The 19619-nt window shown below is 50.0% G+C and overlaps 1 protein-coding gene across 1 annotated transcript in view; it reads right to left on the bottom strand.

Moving 5' to 3' along the window:
- Positions 1-803: 803 nt before the first annotated feature.
- Positions 804-19619, bottom strand: part of Tnfrsf13b (TNF receptor superfamily member 13B) — a 28610-nt gene continuing 9794 nt past the window's right edge. Inside the window, exons 2-5 of the mRNA XM_045130580.1 lie at positions 16547-16683; positions 11109-11354; positions 1823-2020; positions 804-1009 (exon numbers count right to left, since the gene is read on the bottom strand). Of these exons, the coding sequence (XP_044986515.1) occupies positions 804-1009; positions 1823-2020; positions 11109-11354; positions 16547-16655 (759 nt within the window). The 5' untranslated portion in view covers positions 16656-16683. The remainder of the gene's footprint in view (positions 1010-1822; positions 2021-11108; positions 11355-16546; positions 16684-19619) is intronic.

Raw genomic sequence — 19619 nt, 5'->3', positions numbered from 1 at the left:
CCAGGTCAGCCTGAGCTAGAGTGAGGCCTACCTCGAAAAAAATAAAAAAATAATAAAAAGCTGGGCAAGAAAGAGAAAGGTACCAGGCGTGGTGGCACATGTCTTTAATCCCAGCACTTGGGAGGCAGAGGTAGGATTGCTGTGAGTTCGAGGCCAGCCTGAGACTACATAGTGAATTCCAGGTCAGCCTGAGCTAGAGTGAGACCCTATCTTGACTAGTTTTATGAAATGTGGCCTTAAATCTCACAAAAAAAGGTTGGAAGCAACTGAACACTTCTTGCTGAGATCCAGGCAGAACCGATCATTCTCTGATTGCCTTCCTGACCACTCTCCACCCGTGACACACATCTGTATACATACTATCCCCATGTATACCTGTGCACACGTCTACTCTCGACTCGTGCACACGGACACGCGTGTAACACACAATTCCCACGCGTCCGCACATGCGCGCACGTACACATACAGGCATGCACAACTTGCACACGCATATGCACACGGGGTTAGGCGTCTCGCCGTGTGCTTCTAAGAACCGGGTGGACAATGCCTCCGGCTGCTGCCTGCCCTCGCCCTCGCTGCGGACCACGCTTCCCACGTTCGCTGGCCACTGGAGCCCCCGCCCCCCACTGCGAGGGAAGCCCCCCTCACTCCCGGGGGCTCGGCGCTCAGGCTACGGACGCGGCTGTGCACGCCGGGACCACTTTATTGCATGGGGGTGGTGGGTGGCGTGGGTGTGGGTGGTGGCCGCCCCCGCCGGCCTGCTCTCGTCTCTCTCCCATCTCCGCGGTCGCGCTCTCCAAGCATCACGGGTACGCGTCCTGGGCGGGCGCGCGCACGACACCCGGGGCGCCCTCGGGGGCGCGCGGCGCGCCGATGCCCGCGCGGCCGAGGGTGCCGGGCGCGCGCGCGCTCTCCTGGGTCGGGCGGCTGGGCTCCAGGAAGCAGGAGCTGCACGTCTCCACGGGCTCGGGCGGCGTGCCCGCCGCGCTGCCAGTCTCCATCGCCGGGCCTGCGGGGTGGGGGTGGGGGTGGGAGTGGGGGTGGCAGGACAGCGGAGGGTCATTCCAGGCGTGCGCCCTGACACTGAAACCAGACGCTCGCCACCCCGGGGTGACTGCCTTCCGGAAGCTGAAGCCGGTAGACTCACACCCACCTTTCTCCTTTGTTTCTTTCTTTCTTTCTTTTTTTTTTTTTTTCGAGGTAGGGTCTCACTCTAGCCCAGGCTGATCTGGAATTCACTATGTAGTCTCAAGGTGGCCTTGAACTCATGGCGATCCTCCTACCTCTGCCTCCCGAGGGCTGGGATTAAAGGCCTGCGCCACCACGCCGGGTACCTTTCTCCTTCATATCCAGGATTTTTTTTTTTTTTTTTTTTTTGCGGGGGGAAGGGTTAGGGTTGTTTTGTTTTTTGGGGGTAGGGACTCACTCTAGCCCAGGCTGATCTGGAATTCTCTATGTATATGTAGTTTCAGGGTGGCCTCGAACTCACGGCGATCCTCCTACCTCTGCCTCCCTGACTGCTGGGATTAAAGGCGTGCGCCATCACACCGGGCTATCTTGCCCAGCTTTTTTTGTTGTTGTTTTTGTTGTTTTGGTTTGTTTTTCGAGATAGGGTCTCACTCTAGTCCAGGCTGACCTGGAATTCACTATTGTCTCAGGCTGGCCTCGAACTCACCGGCGTGCTGGGATTAAATGCGCGCGCCACCACGCCCAGATTTATCTGGCTTTTAACCTGACTTTATCAGGGGTAGTGGCAGATAGGCGGGATGGCCCGTGCTTGTCACAGGCTGCGGGAGGGCAGGGGCCTGGCTTCCTCACTCACCGTGGAGGGATTTGGCGGGCGGCGGCTCTCGAGGCCTCGCTGTGCGCGGGCGCCGGCCGGGGGGCAGCTGCCCCCTCCGCTGAAGGAAGCAGGCCACCACCACCAGGAAGCAGCAGAAGATGGCGCAGAGGCAGAACCCCAGCGTGCTGTAGACCAGGGCCAGCTGCTGGCCGCTCAGCCTTGGTACTAGAGGTGCTGCTGCAAGACAGATGAGGGCCCCACTTCAGGAAGGGCGCCCACTCCCGGCCTCCTCTCAAGGGTGTTATACAAGCCACCCTCCGTCCCAGGTGCCCATCCCTCCTCCTCATTAGGTCCAAACAACCCCCACGTGGCCATTCTCAATCCGGTGTAGGGTTCGATCCCCACCCACACCTCTGGAGCTGGTCCATTCTATTGTCCCACTTATTCCAGAGATAGACAGATGGACGAACCTAAGGACTATAGTCCAGGAAGGATGTCTCCTCTAAGGAGCAGCATTCTTAGGTGAGTGTATATTTAAAACCAGGAGCCCAGTGGGATGGCTGAGGGAGGCCAGGGCGCTGTGTGAAGTAGGAGGGCCGTGGGAAATGAGGCTCAGGTCACTTCACAGCTCAGGACTTGAGTCACAGGCTCTGCATGTCACAGGAGGACCCTGCCCAGGTCAAAGCCCTTCCCTTGACAATTCTCCTTATCCTAACCATTCTCTGATCCCAGGAATTGCGTCATCCTTGGGCCCTACAGTGGAAGGATCAGTGAGGGGCACATAATGTAAGATGCATACAATGGCTGAGGCGTGGTGACCACTCACTGGGCCTGTTTTGGGAGTCCGGCACTTTCTCTAATGGATCTTTCTTTTTTTCAAGATAGGGTCCCACTCTAACCCATGGTGATATGGAATTCATTATGTAGTCTCAGGGTGGCCTTGAACTCCTACCCCTGCCTCCCAAGTGCTGGGATTAAAGGTGTGCGCCATCATGCCTGGCTAAATATTTTTTTTTTATTTAATGCAAGCAGAGAAAGATAGAAGAGAAGCTGGGCGTGGTGGCGCACACCTTTAATCCCAGCACTTGGGAGGCAGAGGTAGGAGGATTGCCATGAGTTCGAGGCCACCCTGAGACTACAGAGTGAATTCCAGTTCAGCCTGGACCAGAGTGAGACCCTACCTCAAAAAACCAAAAAAAAAAAAGAAAGAAAGAAAAGAAAGATAGAAGAGAGACAGAGAATGGGCATGCCAGGGCCTTCAGTCACTGCAAACGGACTACAGATGCATGTTCCACTTTGTGCATCTGACCTTACATGGGCACTGGGGAATCAAACTTGGGTCATCAGACTTTGAAGGCAAGGGCCTTAACCGCTGAGTCATCCCTCCAGCCCTGTTGGACCTTTCTTAATTCTGCTCTGATGCAGGACAAGTACTCCATCTAAAAAAAAGGCACATGCCGTTAATACCAACACTTGAGAGGCAGAGGTAGGAGGAGTACCATGAGTTCGAGGCCACCCTGAGATTACATAGTGAATTCCAGGTCAGCCTACCTCGAAAAACCAAAGTAAACAAATATATATATATAAATAAAATAAAAAAACTGGGATGTAATTCATATACCATAAGATTTTCATAAATTTAGTGTACATCCAGTGGTTTTAGCATACTCATGAAATTGCAGAACTACCTCCTGTCTAAGGAGATTTAAAAAAAAATTTTTTTTGTTCATTTTTATTTATTTATTTGAGAGTGCCAGAGAGAGAAAGAGGCAGATAGAGAGAGAGAGAGAGAGAGAGAGAGAGAGAGAGTGAGAATGGGCACGCCAGGGCTTCCAGCCACTGCAAATGAACTCCAGACGTGTGCGCCCCCTTGTGCATCTGGCTAACGTGGATCCTGGAGAATCGAGCCTCGAACAGGGGTCCTTAGGCTTCACAGGCAAGCGTTTAACCGCTAAGCCACCTCTCCAGCCCTAAGGAGATTATTTTTGTCACCCATGAAAAAAAGCCCTTAGTTTAGTGGTCCCTCTCCATCGTCTCACCCAGCCAATGGTGGTGTTCATCTGCCCTCTGTCTCTATGGACCGGCTAGCCTTCTGGACACTGTATGAATGGGATCATGCACTGTGTGAGCTTTCAAGTCTAGCCTCTCACTTGGAGTGATGCCTTTAAGGTTTGTCTATACCACACCACAGATCAGAACTTCCTTTCTTTGCACAGCTGAGTAATAGTGCCTTCCATAGGCAGTACCACATTGTTTATCTGTTCCCCGACACATGGGCATCTGGACAGTTGCCATCTGTTGGCTCCTGTGTATAACTCTACTGTGAGCAAGTATGAGGAAGGCTTTGACAGATGTGTTTTTTTTCTGTTTTCTTGGTTTTTTTAGCTTAGCATATTCCTGGGTCACAGTATGACTGTTCACTTAAAAAAAAAAAATTAGGGCGGGGCTGGAGGGATGGCTTAGCAGTTAAGGTGTTTGCCTGCAAAGCGGAAAGACCCAGGTGTGATTTCCCCAGGACCCACATTAGCCAGATGCACAAGGGGGCGCATGTGTCTGGAGTTCTTCTTCAGTGGCTGGAGGCCCTGGCGTGCCCATTCTCTCTCTCTCTCTCTCTCTCTCCCCCTCTTCCTCTGTCAAATAAATAATAAAATATTTTAAAAGGTTTTTTCAAACAGAGAGAGAGACAGAAGAGAGAGAGAGAGAGAATATGCATACTGGGGCTTCTAGCCCCTGCAAACAAACTCCAAATGCATGTGCATCTGGCTTTATGTGGGTATTGGGGAATTGAACCAAGGTTGTTAGGCTTTGCAGGCAAGCGCCTTAACTGCTGAGCCATCTCTCCAGCCCATGACTATTAACTTTGTAAGGAACTGCCAGACAGCTTTCCACAGTGCCCTCACCATCTTAGGCGTCATCTTGCAGATGCCAAGACTGAGTCTCAGAGTCACTGATCCCAGTCTTACACCTGAAACTGGGAGCAGGACTGATGGGCTCTCGGGGGCTGCACAGGAGGGCCAGCATGCCGGATGGAGATCCACAGTGGGCTCTGCCTTCCCCCTGCACTGCCTCCCAGATTCAGCTTGTATTATGTTGGGGCTGTCAGAAGTGGAGAGACAGGGCTCTGGGAGCTACAGTCACATCCTGGCCTGTGGTGTATGTCACATGCCCAGAGGTCAGAGAGCCTTAGGGAAGGGGTGGGGTGACTCCTCAGTGCAGTGTGGCCCAAGAACTGGCCAGGGGTTCTCAGATAGTGGTGCTTCCATAGAACCCTGGAATAAAATACTGAATTCTAGGGCTGGAGGCTTAGGGATTTTAATTCCTGTCCTTAGAAGCCAGCTTCTTGCACAGAGCTCCTCTGAGCCCCTCCCCGCCTGGAACACCTGACCCCATCTTATCTCCAGAACACTGCTCTTTTTCCCACGAGCAGCACTCTATGCTGAGGGCTAACAAGCCTTACAATTGCAAGGAAGAAAACCACCTCGGTACCACAGCATCAACGTTCAGAGAGGTTCCGTCACTTACTGGGGGCGGCACAGATAACGAGGCACCCTCTCTGCCTTAAGGGAGCCTCTTTGGGAAATCTTCCTTTCCCAACTGGGATGGTTGATGTTGCCTGTCAATTTGACAAGACCCAGAATTACCTAGTTTAGGTTAGTGTCTAGGCATGCCAGTGAGAGATTATCTTGATTAGGTTAATTGAGGTGGGAAGATCTGCATTTCGGAGGCCTGGGTCCTGAGCTGAGCAGCAGCTGCACCGCTCTCTGCTTCCTCGCTGGGGACTGAATGGGGGCAGCTGCCTCAAGCTCCTGCCACCATGTTTTCCCCACAGTGATGGACTGTAACCTGGAACTGAAAGCTGACATAAACTCTTTCTTCCCTTAAACTGATTTAGAATTTTTTAATCTCTAAATTCATATATATATATATAATTTTTATTTATTTATTTGACAGAGAAAGATGGGGGGGAGAGAATGGGTGTACCAGGGCCTCCAGCCACTACAAACAAACTGCAGATGCATGCGCCCCTTGTGCATCTGGCTAAAGTGGGTCCTGGGGGATCGAACCTAGGTCCTTTGACTTTGCAGGCAAACATCTTAACCACTAAGCCATCCCTCCAGCCCAGATTTAGAATTTTTTTAAAAACTTTTTAAAATAGTTTTATTTATTTGCAAGAAACGGGGGGGGGGGAGAGAGAATGGGGGTGCCAGGGCTTCCAGCTACTGCAAATGAACTCCAGATGCATGTGCCCCCTTGTGCATCTGGCTTATGTGGGTTCTGGAAAGTCGAACTGAGTTCCTTTGGCTTTGCAGGCAAGTGCCTTAACTGCTAAGCCAACTCTCTAGCCCCTACGATTTTTAAATTTTTTAATATTTATTTATTGATGACAGAGAGAGAGAAGAAGGGAGAGAGGGAGTTAGGGAGGAGAGAAGGAAGGAAGGGCTCAACAGGGTCCCTAGCTGCTGCAAACAAATGCCAGACACATGCACTACTGTGGTGGTTTTATTCAGGTGTCCCCCATAAACTTAGGTGTTCTCAATGCCATGTCCCCAGATGATGGCAATTCAGGAATTAATGCCTCCTGGAGGCAGTTTATTGTTGGGGGCAGGCTTATGGGTGTTATAGCCAGCTTCCTCTTGCCAGTGTTTGGCACACTCTCCTGTTGCTGTTGTTCATCTGATGGAGGTAATGTCCACCCTCTGCTCCTGCAATCATTTCCCCCAGCCATTGTGAAACTTCCCCTGTAGTCTGTAAGCCAAAATAAGCTGTTCTTGGCCAGCTGTTTTCTGCCAGCAATGTGAACCTCACTGCAACAGCCACCACCTTGTGCATAATTGCTTACATGGGTCCTGGGGAAGCGAACCTGGGTCCTTTGGCTTTGTAGGCAAGCACCATAACCACTAGGCTATCTCTCCAACCCAGTGTGAGTGGTTTTGTGAGGTATTTTGTCCCAGCATTGAGAAGGTAACCAACGCACCATCTAGCCTAGCTGGATACTGTGCCACCAGGCACTGAGGTTAATTCATCTGTTGCCTAAGTCCTATCCATTGTCTGGCCCTCTGGGAGCCTGATGTCATGGACAGGGCCTGCCTTGCTCTTGCTGCCCTAAATAGCTGGGTCATGTGAAGCAATGTCAATGATGGCTCCATGCGGCTTCTGTGAGAAACAGGAAGTGAGGTGGGGCCTGGGGCGGCTGGGGGGAGTGGAGGTGGGTTGTATTTCAGGATAGATCAGCCCTTCGGGTGTGTGCAGTAGCTTTGTCCCACAGCATCCTTTGCTCTTGCCATATTTAGTCCCTCCCCTATGCATGTGACCCCACGCCTTCTGCAATTCACACCAAGCCTAGCTCCTGTCCCACTGGCACATGAGGTATCAGGGGAGCCCTAGGTCACTGGAGAGGTGAAGGGCAGTGGCCCCTGAGCCACTGCACTCCTGAGAGACTGCACATGGCCCACTGGGCAGCCAATGCTGCAGTGAGGACAGCCATGCTCCCAACATGTCCCCTACCCACACCCCCACATGTGCTGGGGTTCCTATATGTGTCTCCAAGATTCCACATAGTGACTACCATTGTCTGGCTAAATGGATATAGTGTGCCCACCAGATTGCCCTCTAAACACTTAGGTTTATGCCCATATGTTAATGCTACTCTTCATTATTGGTTAGAGAAGCTTCTCTTTGCAGAGGGTGGTGACCTCTGAGATGACTCAGAACTCACAAAAGTGCTGAGAAGAAGGGACAGTGGAGCGTTCAGCCCTGAGTGAGACATCTCTGTCACACTCTCCAAGGTTCAGGGACCGTTGCTGAAGAGATGGCAGAAAGAATCATGTAAGAGCTCAAAGGGGAGAGCTGCTTACAGTGCTGTCTTCCAGACACAAGGTGGCCTTGATATTCATAGTCTCACAGTGGCTGAAGCTACCTAAACAAGACCTGCATAATAGGAGGAAAGAATGATGACAGAAAAGAGACTGGCTGGAAAGAAGAAGGGACTCAGCTGGACAGAGGATTTGGAAGGGAAAAAGGTTAGATGACAAGAGGGGATTATTATCATAGTATATTGTTTCTAAGTATGGAGGTTGTCAATAAAAAGTTTAAAAAAGAAAGCCAGGTGTGGTGGTGCACGCCTTTAATCCCAGCACTCGGGAGGCAGAGGTAGGAGGACTGCCATGAGTTCAAGGCCACCCTGAGACTACAGAGTGAATTTCAGATCATCCTGAGCTAGAGTGAGACCCTACCTTGAACAACAACAACAAAAAGCTTATAAAGGAGCTGGGTGTGATGGGGCACACCATTAATCCCAGTACTTGGGCAGCAGAGGTAGGAGGATTACTATGAATCCAAGGCCAGCCTGAGACTACAGAGTGAGTTCCAGGTCAGCCTGGGGCATAGTAAGACCCTTCCTTAAAAAAAAAAAAAAAAAAAGGGTAAAAAGGGGCTGGACAGATGGCTCAGCAGTTAAAGGTACATGCTTGTAAAGCCTGACAACCCAGGTTCAACTCCCCGGTATGCATGCAAAGCCAGATGCACAAGTGGTACATGCACCTGGGTATGTTTGCAGTGGCAACAGGCCCTGATGCACCCACATTCTCCTTCTCCCTCTCAAGTAAATAAATAAAACTTTTGGGGGGAGGGGGTTTCGAGGCAGGGTCTCACTCTGGCCCAGGCTGACCTGGAATTCACTATGTAGTCTCAGGGTGGCCTCGAACTCATGGCGATCCTCCTACCTCTGCCTCCTGGGTGCTGGGATTAAAGGCGTGCGCCATCACACCCGGCAATAAAACATTTTTTTAATTCAAAGGAAAAAAAAATGATTCCACACAGTTCCTCAGAGTCTTGTCAGGGGATTACAGCTGTGGGAATATGGCCTGTGTGACTGTGGCCTGGATCTGCAGTGTGGACAAATGTTGGGACCCTCAGACTGGGTTCAATCCCAGTTCAGCCATGTGCTCAGCTTGTGACCCTTAGAGTCACCCCAAATGCCAAGGCTTAGTCATACTATCTCTCCAGTGGGGAAGGTTGGCCCTAAGAGAATTAGCTCTCTAGCAGCTGCTGGGATCTCGGTGGTAGGAGGCCTCAGACGTGCCAGCAAATGCGAGTGTATGGGATGGTTCTGCAGAGCTCTGCATCCATGCCCACCGCACGCCCACCACCAGGCATCTGTAACGCTGTCTCAAGAGACCACACTAGACTAAAACTGGCCACAGACTCACCATGGTGACAGACACTGGGTACTTCTCCCACCGAGTCCCTGAATCTGGTGGCTTTGCACCACAGCTGTGGTGATATAACTCAACTCTCAACCTGGGGAAGAGGCCACGTGTGTTTCTGTCCCTTACCTTCCTGCCATCATCAGGAGAGAGAGAGACCTGGCCATCCACTGGTTGCAAGAGGATGAAAGAGATGTGGAGCAGCCACCCCATGCCATCCTGCCCCAGCTGACCCCAGCAACCCTGCTCTGGAGGAATCCTGAACCATGGAGCTGGGGACAGTTTGTTCTGCAGCAACAGCTCAGTGACAGGACCAAAGGCAACCTTCGTTCCCAGGGCACACTAGCCTCACCTTTGGTGTCCTGGCATTGAGACAGGGCCTCATGGAAATGATGTCACCGTAAAGAAAGTCATAACAAAGGAAAGAAACCAATCAGCCCCCATCCCCGGGAGCTCAGGCTGGTCAACTCCCATAGATCGCACAAGCAGCTCAAAGGCCACCTCAGATGATTGCCTTGTCCCACGGCCTTCACTCCATCCTGTCTGTCAGCCACGAGTGAGGGCTCAGCTCACGTTTGCTGGGATGATCAGCTGGTTGTCTCTAACACCTCTCGCTCAGGTTGTCCAGCTCAACAGGACTCTTCCTCCAAGTCCAAGGACTTCCTTTCCCTCCCCACTGCCTCTACTGGAATGCAAGGGCATGGGAAGCACGTGGTGGCCTAGGGCTCCTGATACGGGGCCTGCCGCCACCTGTTGCTTGGGTTCCTCAAACCTGGTCAGGTGGTGACAGGTGGGCCAATGGGCACTAAGGCCAGTAGCACAGAAGGAATATGCTCAGGTGTCTAGTGTCAGAAGATGACCTTGGATGGAAATAATATAATAAAATAATAATAAAAAATAATAAAATTCCACATATCTTTGAGAGGCTAGAAAACCTCTGGGGACAGGGCAGGGCGGGGATGGAGAGATGGCTTAGCTGTCAAGGCATTTGCCTGCGAAGCCAAAGGGCCCATGTTTGATTCTCCAGATCTTATGTAAGCCAGTCATACAAGGTGACGCAAGAGCCAAATCCCACATGTGCACAAGGTGGCTCATGCATCTGGAGCTCGACTGCAATGACCAGAGGCCATGGCTCACCAATTCTCTCTCTCTCTCATTAAAAAAAAAAAAAAAAAAAAAGCCAGGTGTGGTGGCACACACCTTTAATCCCAAGGCAGAGGTAGGAGGATTGCCATGAGGTCAAGGCCACCTTGAGAATCTAGAGTGAATTCCAGGTCAGCCTGGGCTAGAGTGAGACCCTACATTGAAAAGCCAAACAACAACAACAACAACAAAAAAGTTAGAAGAAAGGATTTTTGAGCATTTTCACCACAAAGAAATGATAAATGAAGCTGGGCATTGTAGCGCATGCCTTTACTCCCAGAACTTGGGAGGCAGAGGTAGGAGGATTGCCGTGAGGTCAAGGCCACCTTGAGAATACAGCGTGAATTCTATGTCAGCCTGGGCAAGAGTGAGACCCTCCCTCGAAAAACCAAACAGAAAGAAATGATAAATGTTGCCCATCCTGGTTTGAGCGGCAGATACTCTGTACACACAATCCCAGAATTATCTTGGTCTTCAAGGTTCTGTCCTAGCTTCATTATGCACATTTTAAAATATAGTATTTCTGATTGGGTGTGGTGGCCCTTTAATCCCAGCGTTTAGGAGGCAGAGGTAGGAGGATTGCCGTGAGTTCAAGGCCACCCTGAGACTACATAGTGAAATTCAGGTCAGCCTGGGCCAGAATGAGACCCTACCTCGAAAAACCATAAAAAGACATCAAAACATGACATGGTCCCCTGTGTCTAGTATGTGTCAATGTGAGGAATGAACAGACCACGCTGCCTCCTTCACAAGACTGGCTCTCAGTCAGGTCCTTTCTTCTGCTTCCTTCTTCTCACAGACTTCTGGAACTCTTTTCTAAAGCATTCTACTGTCCTGGAATGAGACCCTTGACTTCTGGCTATTTGCCTGGGCTGCAGGTTTCCTAAACCATAGACTTTTCTTATCTCCGCCTGGTACCTGGCTTCCGACCCATCCTGACCCACGGACACCATGTGAGCTGACCTCAGGTGACTTACCTGGACCTGCCTCTGAGCCCCTGTGCTCTGGCCGCTGGTACTTTCCCAAGTTATCCAACCTAGCTTCCGCCTCCCGAGCCCGCGGTCTCTGGAGCTCGGGTGGGAGGTTCGCAGGGCCTCTGAGCTTGTTCTCACAGAAGGATGCGCACTGCTGAGGGTGCTGCCCGCAAGTGGAGATGCAGCTGATGCAGTCTCTCAGGAGGTGGTCATAGTACTTGCCTGGCTCCTTGCGGCAACTGAGGGACTCTGGGAGACAGAAATGAGTGATGCTACTTGGTGATACAGGCCTGTAGAAACTCTCATTCTGACCTCAAAGCACATCAAAGTAAAAAAAAAAAAACCAGGGCCTGAAGAGATGGCTTAGCGGTTAAGGCATTTGCCTGCAAAGCCTAAGGACCTTGGTTTGATTCCCCAGGACTCATGTAAGCCAGATGCACAAGGCGGCATATGTGTCTGAAGTTTGTTTGCAATAACTGGAGGCCCTGGCATACCCATTGTCTGTCTGTCTCTCTCTCTCTCTCTCTCTCTCTCTGCCTCTGCCTCTTCCTCTGTCTCTCAAATAAATAAATAAATAAAATATTCTAAAAAACAAGAACAATGAACAAACAAAACCAACGGACTGGAGTGATGGCTTAGCAGTTAAAGAGCTTGTGTGGAAAGGACCCAGGTTCAATCTCCTGGTACCCAAGTAAGCCAGATGCATGTGTCTGGAGTTCATTTGCAGTGGCTGTAGAACCTGGAGCACCCATACTCTGTCTCTCTCAAATAAATAAAAGTACATATATTTTTTAAAGCCTCACAACTTGATGGGGAGATGGCTTAGCAGTTAAGGCGCTTGCCTGCAAAGCCAAAGGACCCAGGTTCTATTTCCTAGGACCCATGCAAGCCAGATGCACAAGGGGCACATGCATCTGGAGTACATTTGCAGTGGCTGGAGGCCCTGGTGCACCCATTCTTTCCCTCTCTCTCTCTTTCTCTCTGCCTCCCCCTGCCTATTTCTCTCTCTCAAATAAATAAATAAAATATATATATTTTTAAATTCCACAGTTCAGCTCTCAGACAACAATCCCAGAATTATCTTGGTCTTCAAGGTGCTGTCCTAGCTTCATTATGCACATTTTAAAATATAGTATTTTTGACCGGGCGTGGTGGCCCTTTAATCCCAGCACTCGGGAGGCAGAGGTAGGAGGATTGCCATGAGTTCAAGGCCACCCTGAGACTACAGAGTGATTTTTCAGGTCAGCCTGGGCCAGAATGAGACCCTACCTCGAAAAACCAAAAGAAAGAAAGAAAGAAAAGTATTTCCTATGTCTAGTCCAAATTTTTTTTAATTAATTATTTATTTATTTGAGAGCGACAGACACAGAGAGAAAGACAGAGAGAGGGAGAGAGAGAGAATGGGCATGCCAGGGCTTTCAGCCTCTGCAAACGAACTCCAGACGCGTGCGCCCCCTTGTGCATCTGGCTAACGTGGGACCTGGGGAATTGAGCCTCGAACCGGGGTCCTTAGGCTTCACAGGCAAGAACTTAACCACTAAGCCATCTCTCCAGCCCCAAAATTTTTATTTATTTGTTTTTGTTTTTTCAAGGTAGGATCTCACTCTGGCCCAGGCTGACCTGAATTTCACTATGCAGTCTCAGGATGGCCTTGAACTCATGGCAATCCTTCTACCTCTGCCTCTTGAGTACTGGGATTAAAGGGTCACCACACCCGGTCAGAAATACTATATTTTAAAATGTGCATAATGAAGCTAGGACAGAACCTTGAAGACCAAGATAATTCTGGTCTTCTGCACCACCATACCTGGCTAAATATATTTTTATTTTTTATTACTTCTTTGACTTATAGATCCTTTAAAAGCACATTTCTTGGTTTCCGAACTAATAAAGATCTTCTATATACCTTTATGATTGTTATCTAGATTATTACATTGTCTTATAAGATCTTTATTTGCATTTTCAAACTCCATGAAGGAGAAACTCACTTCAAGTTATAAAAAGGAATGGAGGAGAAAAGTGGGAATCTTCTTTGGAAAGTTGCGGGTGGGAGCTGGAAGGGAGGGAGAAGGGAAAGTTCCCAATGGGAGCATTTATTTCTCCTGTCTTGGAGGCAAATGAGAATCACAGCAACCTACACAGGAAGCCACCAAGAAGGAGAAGCCAAGTCCCTAGGGGCCACTTCCTCTCCTGGGGAATGTGGGGACCAGCTTTGAGGTGATCAAAGAAATCAGATGCAGGCAGGGATGTGGGCCCAGAGGTAAGCACTTGCCTAGCATGACAGATACCCTGTGTTCATCCACGGCACGGGAAAGAAGGAAGGAAAGGAGAAGGGAAAGAAAAGAAGGAAGGAAGGAGAAAAAAGAGAAGGGGAGGGGAGGGGAGGGGAGGAGAAGGGAAGGGAGAGAAGAGAGAGATCTATTGGGTAAAGTAGATTCTTCTGGACAAGCCTCAGAATATTTTTACTTCCACAAAGTAAGTTTCTTTTTAAAAAATATTTTATTTATTTATTTAAGATGAGAGAGAGAATGGGCACACCAGGGCCTCTAGCCACTGCAAATGAACTCCAGATACATGCACCACTATGTGCATCTGGCTTACATGGGTTCTGGAGAGTCGAACCAGGATCCTCTTACCTCTGCCTCCCGAGTGCTGGGATTAAAGGCGTGCGCCACCACGCCCAGCCCATCAATTTCTTATATATTCATTTCATTCATTCATTTTGAGGGGCTAGGGATGGAAAACAAAGCCTTGTAGCTAATAAGCAAGTGTTCTGCTACTTGACTAGGGGACACTCCTGCTCTGGCACCAGCAGGCCATGGGTACCTCTGCCCACCTCCATGGGATGGGATCCTCAGGCACCTTTGTGATGCTCACAGGCACCCTGGCATCCTTGATGCCAGAAAGAAAAGGCCCGGAGCTGGGACCCTCAGGGAAGACCCAGGTGGCCCTGATGGGGCCGAGCATCTTTTTCAGGCTCTGCAGGGACTTCCTCTAGACTAGGACACAACCCAACAGTGCTGTTCTCTGGTTCTGTCCCGGGGTCTCCTCTGCACAGGCACCAGCAATGTGGCTGAAGCAAGTGGTGCCCGAGAAACCCAGATCCTGCCCACTCACTGCCTGCCCGCTTACCCCACCTCGCCTCAGTCCTCAGCATTCCCTGGTCTTTGTACGTGCCAGTCCCTCTCCCAGGGTGCTCTTCCCACCATCCACCTCTGTACCCCATGACTGCTCAACACCCTAACTCCAAGGATGCTTCCAAGAATAAGTCCCATCAGCCAGAGGTAGAGTCAGCCCTGGATCTGAAACTGCCATTTCTACTTAAAAATAGTAAAAAAATCGCCTATGTTTCTTTGTTAATTAATATTTTTTTATTTATTTTAAAGAGTTTTATTTATTTATTAGAGACAGAGAGAAGGAAGGAAAGAGAGAGAGAGTGAGAATGGGCACACCAGGGCCTCCAGCCACTGCAAATGAACTCCAGATGCATGCACCACCTTGTGCATCTGGCTTACATGGGACCTGGAGAATCGATCCTGGGTCCTTAGGCTTCTCAGGCATGTGCCTTTACTGCTAAGCCATCTCTCCAACCCCATTTATTTATATATTTATTTGAGAAAGAGATGGCGAGAAAGAGGCAGAGAGAGAGAGAATGGGCATACCAGGGCCTCCAGCCACTGCAAATGAATTCCAGATGTGTGCTTCGCCCTGTGCATCTGGCTTACATGGGTACTGGGGAATCAAACCTGGGTCCCAAGGCTTCACAGGCAAGCACCTTAACTTTAAACCTTCTCTCCAGCCCTGACATTTCTACTTTTAAGCTGTGTGGTCTTGACTAGGTCACTCGGCCTAGCTGGACTTCGCTGTGTGGATGTCTCAAAGGACTCACGATGTGTCAGACACTACTAGACTCGGGGCGGCCAGTCTAGCCGTTCAGAAGGTGAAGCAGATACATGTGAGAGGACGCGATAGCAAATTGTGGTCAGTTCTAGCAAGGAAAAAGAACAAGTTATAAAAGAAGACGAGTAAGGGCAGCAGGAATGGCTTAGCGGTTAAGGCGTTTGCCTGCAAAGCCAAAGGACCCAGCTTCAATACCCTAGGACCCACGCTAGCCAGATGCACAAGGGGGTGCTAGCATCTGGAGTTTGTTTGCAGCGGCTGGACGCCCTGGAGCACCCATTCTCTCTCCTCCTCCCTCTTTCTCTGTCAAATAAATAAATAAATAAAAATAAAAAAAGAAGACACACACACACACACACACACACACACACATATATATATATATATATTTTTTTTTTTTTTCAAGGTAGGGTCTCACTCTAGCCCAGGCTGACCTGGAATTCACTATGTAGTCTCAGGGTGGCCTCGAGCTCACGGCGATCCTCCTACCTCTGCCTCCCGAGTGCTGGGATTAAAGGCGTGCGCCACCATGCCCCGCAGCCACAGATATATATTTTTTTATTTTTATTTTTATTTTATTTGAGAGCGACAGACACAGAGAGAAAGACAGATAGAGGGAGAGAGAGAGAATGGGCGCGCCAGGGCTTCCAGCCTCTGCAAACGAACTCCAGACGCGTGCGCCCCCTTGTGCATCTGGCTAACGTGGGACCTGGGGAACCGAGCCTCGAACCGGGGTCCTTGGCTTCACAGGCAAGCGCTTAACCGCTAAGCCATCTCTCCAGCCCAGACACAGATATTTTAAGACAGTCAGGGAAAATTATATTTGCCCTGATTACTGGACTATTTTTTTTAAATTTTTTATTTGTTTATTTGAGAGCAACAGACACAGAGAGAAAGACAGATAGGGGGAGAGAGAGAGAATGGGCGCTCCAGGGCTTCCAGCCTCTGCAAACGAACTCCAGACGCGTGCGCCCCCTTGTGCATCTGGCTAACGTGGGACCTGGGGAACCAAGCCTCGAACCGGGGTCCTTAGGCTTAACAGGCAAGCGCTTAACCGCTAAGCCATCTCTCCAGCCCATACTGGACTATTTTAAGAACCTGCCACTTGTATAATTGTTAAAAGATAGATGTTGTCACTTTTAGAGGCCCTGCTGCCCCCAACCAAAGCCAAATAGAGAAGACAGACCAGCCTCCTTGTGGCCAAGGACCCTTAAGACCACTTAGTATGGGCTTGTGTCCTATTTAGTGCCTTCCTGACTCCCCTCACCTCCATGGCTCCTAGCATATAAACTGGGGCATGGGGCATGGAATTTTCTCACTCCTCACAAAAACTCATAGAGATGGCTTAGTGGTTAAGGTGTTTGCCTGTGAAACCTAAGGACCCAGGTTCGACTCCTCAGAACCCATGTAAGCCCGATGCACAAGGTGACGCATGTGTCTGGAGTTTATGTACAGTGGCTGGAGGCCCTGGTACACCCATTAAAAAAAAAAAAAAAAAAAAACAAAGAAAGAAAAAGGAAAAGGAAGGCCCCAGAACTTACTACAGAAGGCCGCACAGGTGCGCTGGCTCCGCTGGCCGCAGGTCAACTTGCAGGAGACACAGGTGTTCACCAGGACGTCCCAGTACTGCTCTCTGGGGCAGGGTGCCATAGCCGCCTCTGGTCACCAGCCTGTGGAGCTAAGAGGTGGAGCGTTAGGACAGCTGGAGGCCAACCAGAACACTGACGACTCAGAGACATTCTGGGTCTCAGCGGGCAGAAGGCAGCTGGAGAAAGCTGCCTTCCAACCCCAGCTGTGCTCTCTGGACCACCTGAGATTGCGACCTGATGACTCCGGGCCTCAACTTTCCCATCTGTAAAATGGCTGTTTTGTGGACCCTTCCGTTTCTCCATATCAGCTGCACTCTGCTTGGCCCTGGTCTCTGTCCACGTGTGCCAGGCCTCTCTCTCCTGCAGGAGCTTTGTATCAAATACTCTTCTTCCCCTCCTGCCTCTTTGCTGGTTCCTCCCTACCCATCCTTGAGATCTCTGTTGAAACCCCATTACCATGCCCCTCCTTTCTCCCTGTGGTCACTTTCCTTTTGAAAGGGGCCATTTTCCACTGTCACCTACACTAACCATGGGCATCATGTAGCAAGGCCTGATCCTAAATTTTTGTCTGTGAGCTGGAGAGATGGCTTAGTGGTTAAGTGCTTGCCTGTGAAGCCTAAGGATCCCAGATCGAGGCTCGATTCCCCAGGACCCACATTAGCCAGAAGCACAAGGGGGCGCACGCGTCTGGAGTTCGTTTGCTGTGGTTGGAGGCTCTGGCGTGGCCATTCTCTCTCTCTCTCTCTCTCTCTCTCTCTCTCTCTCTGCCTCTTTCTGTCTGTCACTCTCAAATAAAATAAATAAACTAAATTTTTGTCCAGTGCTGGGACCTCAGGACCTACTTAGTGCTTAGGACATAGTAGGTGCTCATTAAATGAGCTGCAGGGATGGCTTAGAGGTTAAGGTGCTTGCCTGCGAAGACAAAGGACTCAGGTTTGATTCCCCAGGACTCCCGTAAGCCAGATGCACAAAGTGGTGCATGCGTCTGGAGTTTGTTTGCAGTGGCTAGAAGCCCTGGCATGCCATGTTCTCTTTCTTTCTCTCAAATAAATAAATACAAATAAATTCTTTTTGAGGTAGTATCTTGCTCTAGCCCAGGCTGACCTGGAATTTACTCTGTATTCTCAGGGTGGCTTCAAACTCACGGAGATCCTCCTACCTCTGCCTCCCAAGTGCTGGGATTAAAGGCGTGTGCCACCACACCTGGCCAAATAAAATATTTTTTTAAAAAGCAGATCTATATTATGCACAGAGACACTGCCTCTTGCCCATAACTGATGGCTAATGCCACAGTGCACGGCCCACATTCCCCAACAAGCAGGGTCCCTGCGGAGGGGGGAGGACAGAGAGGAGGCAAACGATGGAACCAACATGATTGTATACACACCGTGTACATAATTAATAATAATTTTTTAAAAAGCAGACCTGTCAGTGCTGAATCTTCAGCAGGCACTCAGTCAATATCAAGCACCTTCCCTTTCTCAGCAAGAAACATCGTGGTGATGTGCATAAAAGCTCACATGTCTTACATAGCATTTGATAAGTGTTACCTGTGTATAAGCCATGTCATTGCAGTTCACACAGAGACAAAGATCACTTCGTGCGCCAAGGCGACCGCCCGGGGCCACCTCCTATCCAGGGCGGCGAATGTTCTGACCCTGGACCGTGGCTCAGTTTGAACCCATCTATGCCAGGTCTGTTGCCCACGTGATCCGAATCTCTGAGGTGACATGTTCGCTGCTGTGACGCTCCATTCCGTGGCCACCTTGTTTTATGGGACGTCACAGCATTTGCTCCCCCACAACTTCTCTAAATTGTTTTTCAGGGTGTTTGTTTATTCTTTAACGAAAGTAAGCTGAGCAAAACCCCGTGCTTCCTGTTGAACTGGCCGTCTTGAGAGGCCCCAGCTGATAGTGAAATCCTTTCTTCCTCCAAGACAGAAAGAGGTGGCGGCCGTGGGGACCGAAGGCAGCGACACCCTGGATGACAGCAGGCCTGGAAAGACCCAACTGCAGAGTCACACCTCCCATTGTGGGGCCGCAAGACGTTTTCAAGTTGGGCCCCATATATGCCCAGCAGTGGGGGGGTCAGCAGGAAGTGTGAGTGCCAAAGACAGTGAGGTAGAAACTTATACACAAAGGGCTTGACCGCAGCCACATCTCTATCCTCAAGCAGGTCACTTGTCGGCCACCAAGCATAAGGTTGGGAATCTTTCTAGGCGGAGGGGAAACAGGACCTTCTCGAATCTTCCTGCAGGATGGCTGGCTCCATGGCTGCTCCTTTCCCAGCCTCTGTCTACCTGAGCAGTGTGCTGACAGGCAAAGTCAGTGGGACATTCTCAAAAACCTGGCCAGGTCTAAGCCAATCAGACTGAAGAAAGCATCTATGTGGCCAGTGCAGTCAGGACTTGAAATCAGCTGCAGTGGACCAGGACCCAGGTTGCCTAACAGCGGGCACCAAGCCCCACACGAAGGAGAACTGGGGCCTGCAAGCCAGAGAGGAGCAAGCGCCCGGGTCCCGCAGCGGGCGCCCGCAGAGCCCGTGCTGGAAGCAGAGGAAAGCACCCACATAGAGCTGACATCCACAAGCACGGGAACATGCTGCATTCTTGAGCTACAACAGTGCACTTTTTTTTTTTTCTAGAATTTTTCCATCTGACTTTCCAAGAACATGTGCTAATTAGCATAGTACCCTCTTTTTCAAACAAAGCAAGTCATTTTAAAAGCTAAACAAAAGCCGGGAGTGGTGGCATGTGCCTTTAATCCCAGCACTCGGGAGGCAGAGGTAGGAGGATTGCTGTGAGTTCAAGGCTACCCCGAGACTACATAGTAAATTCCAGATCAGCCTGAGCTAATGAAACTCAACCTTGAAAAACAAAAAAACAAACAACAACAACAAAATTACAGGCTCATTCTCCAAAACTTTCTGAAGACAAAAAAGGGGCTCTTATACACACTATACCAAAAGAAATGTTTACAGTCATTAAACAATATTTTAGTGGGGCATGGTGGCACACACCTTTAAT

Source organism: Jaculus jaculus, chromosome 12 (assembly GCF_020740685.1).
Source record: "Jaculus jaculus isolate mJacJac1 chromosome 12, mJacJac1.mat.Y.cur, whole genome shotgun sequence".
In the NCBI taxonomy this organism is placed as follows: domain Eukaryota; kingdom Metazoa; phylum Chordata; class Mammalia; order Rodentia; family Dipodidae; genus Jaculus; species Jaculus jaculus.
This window is presented reverse-complemented; position numbering and strand designations above follow the sequence as displayed.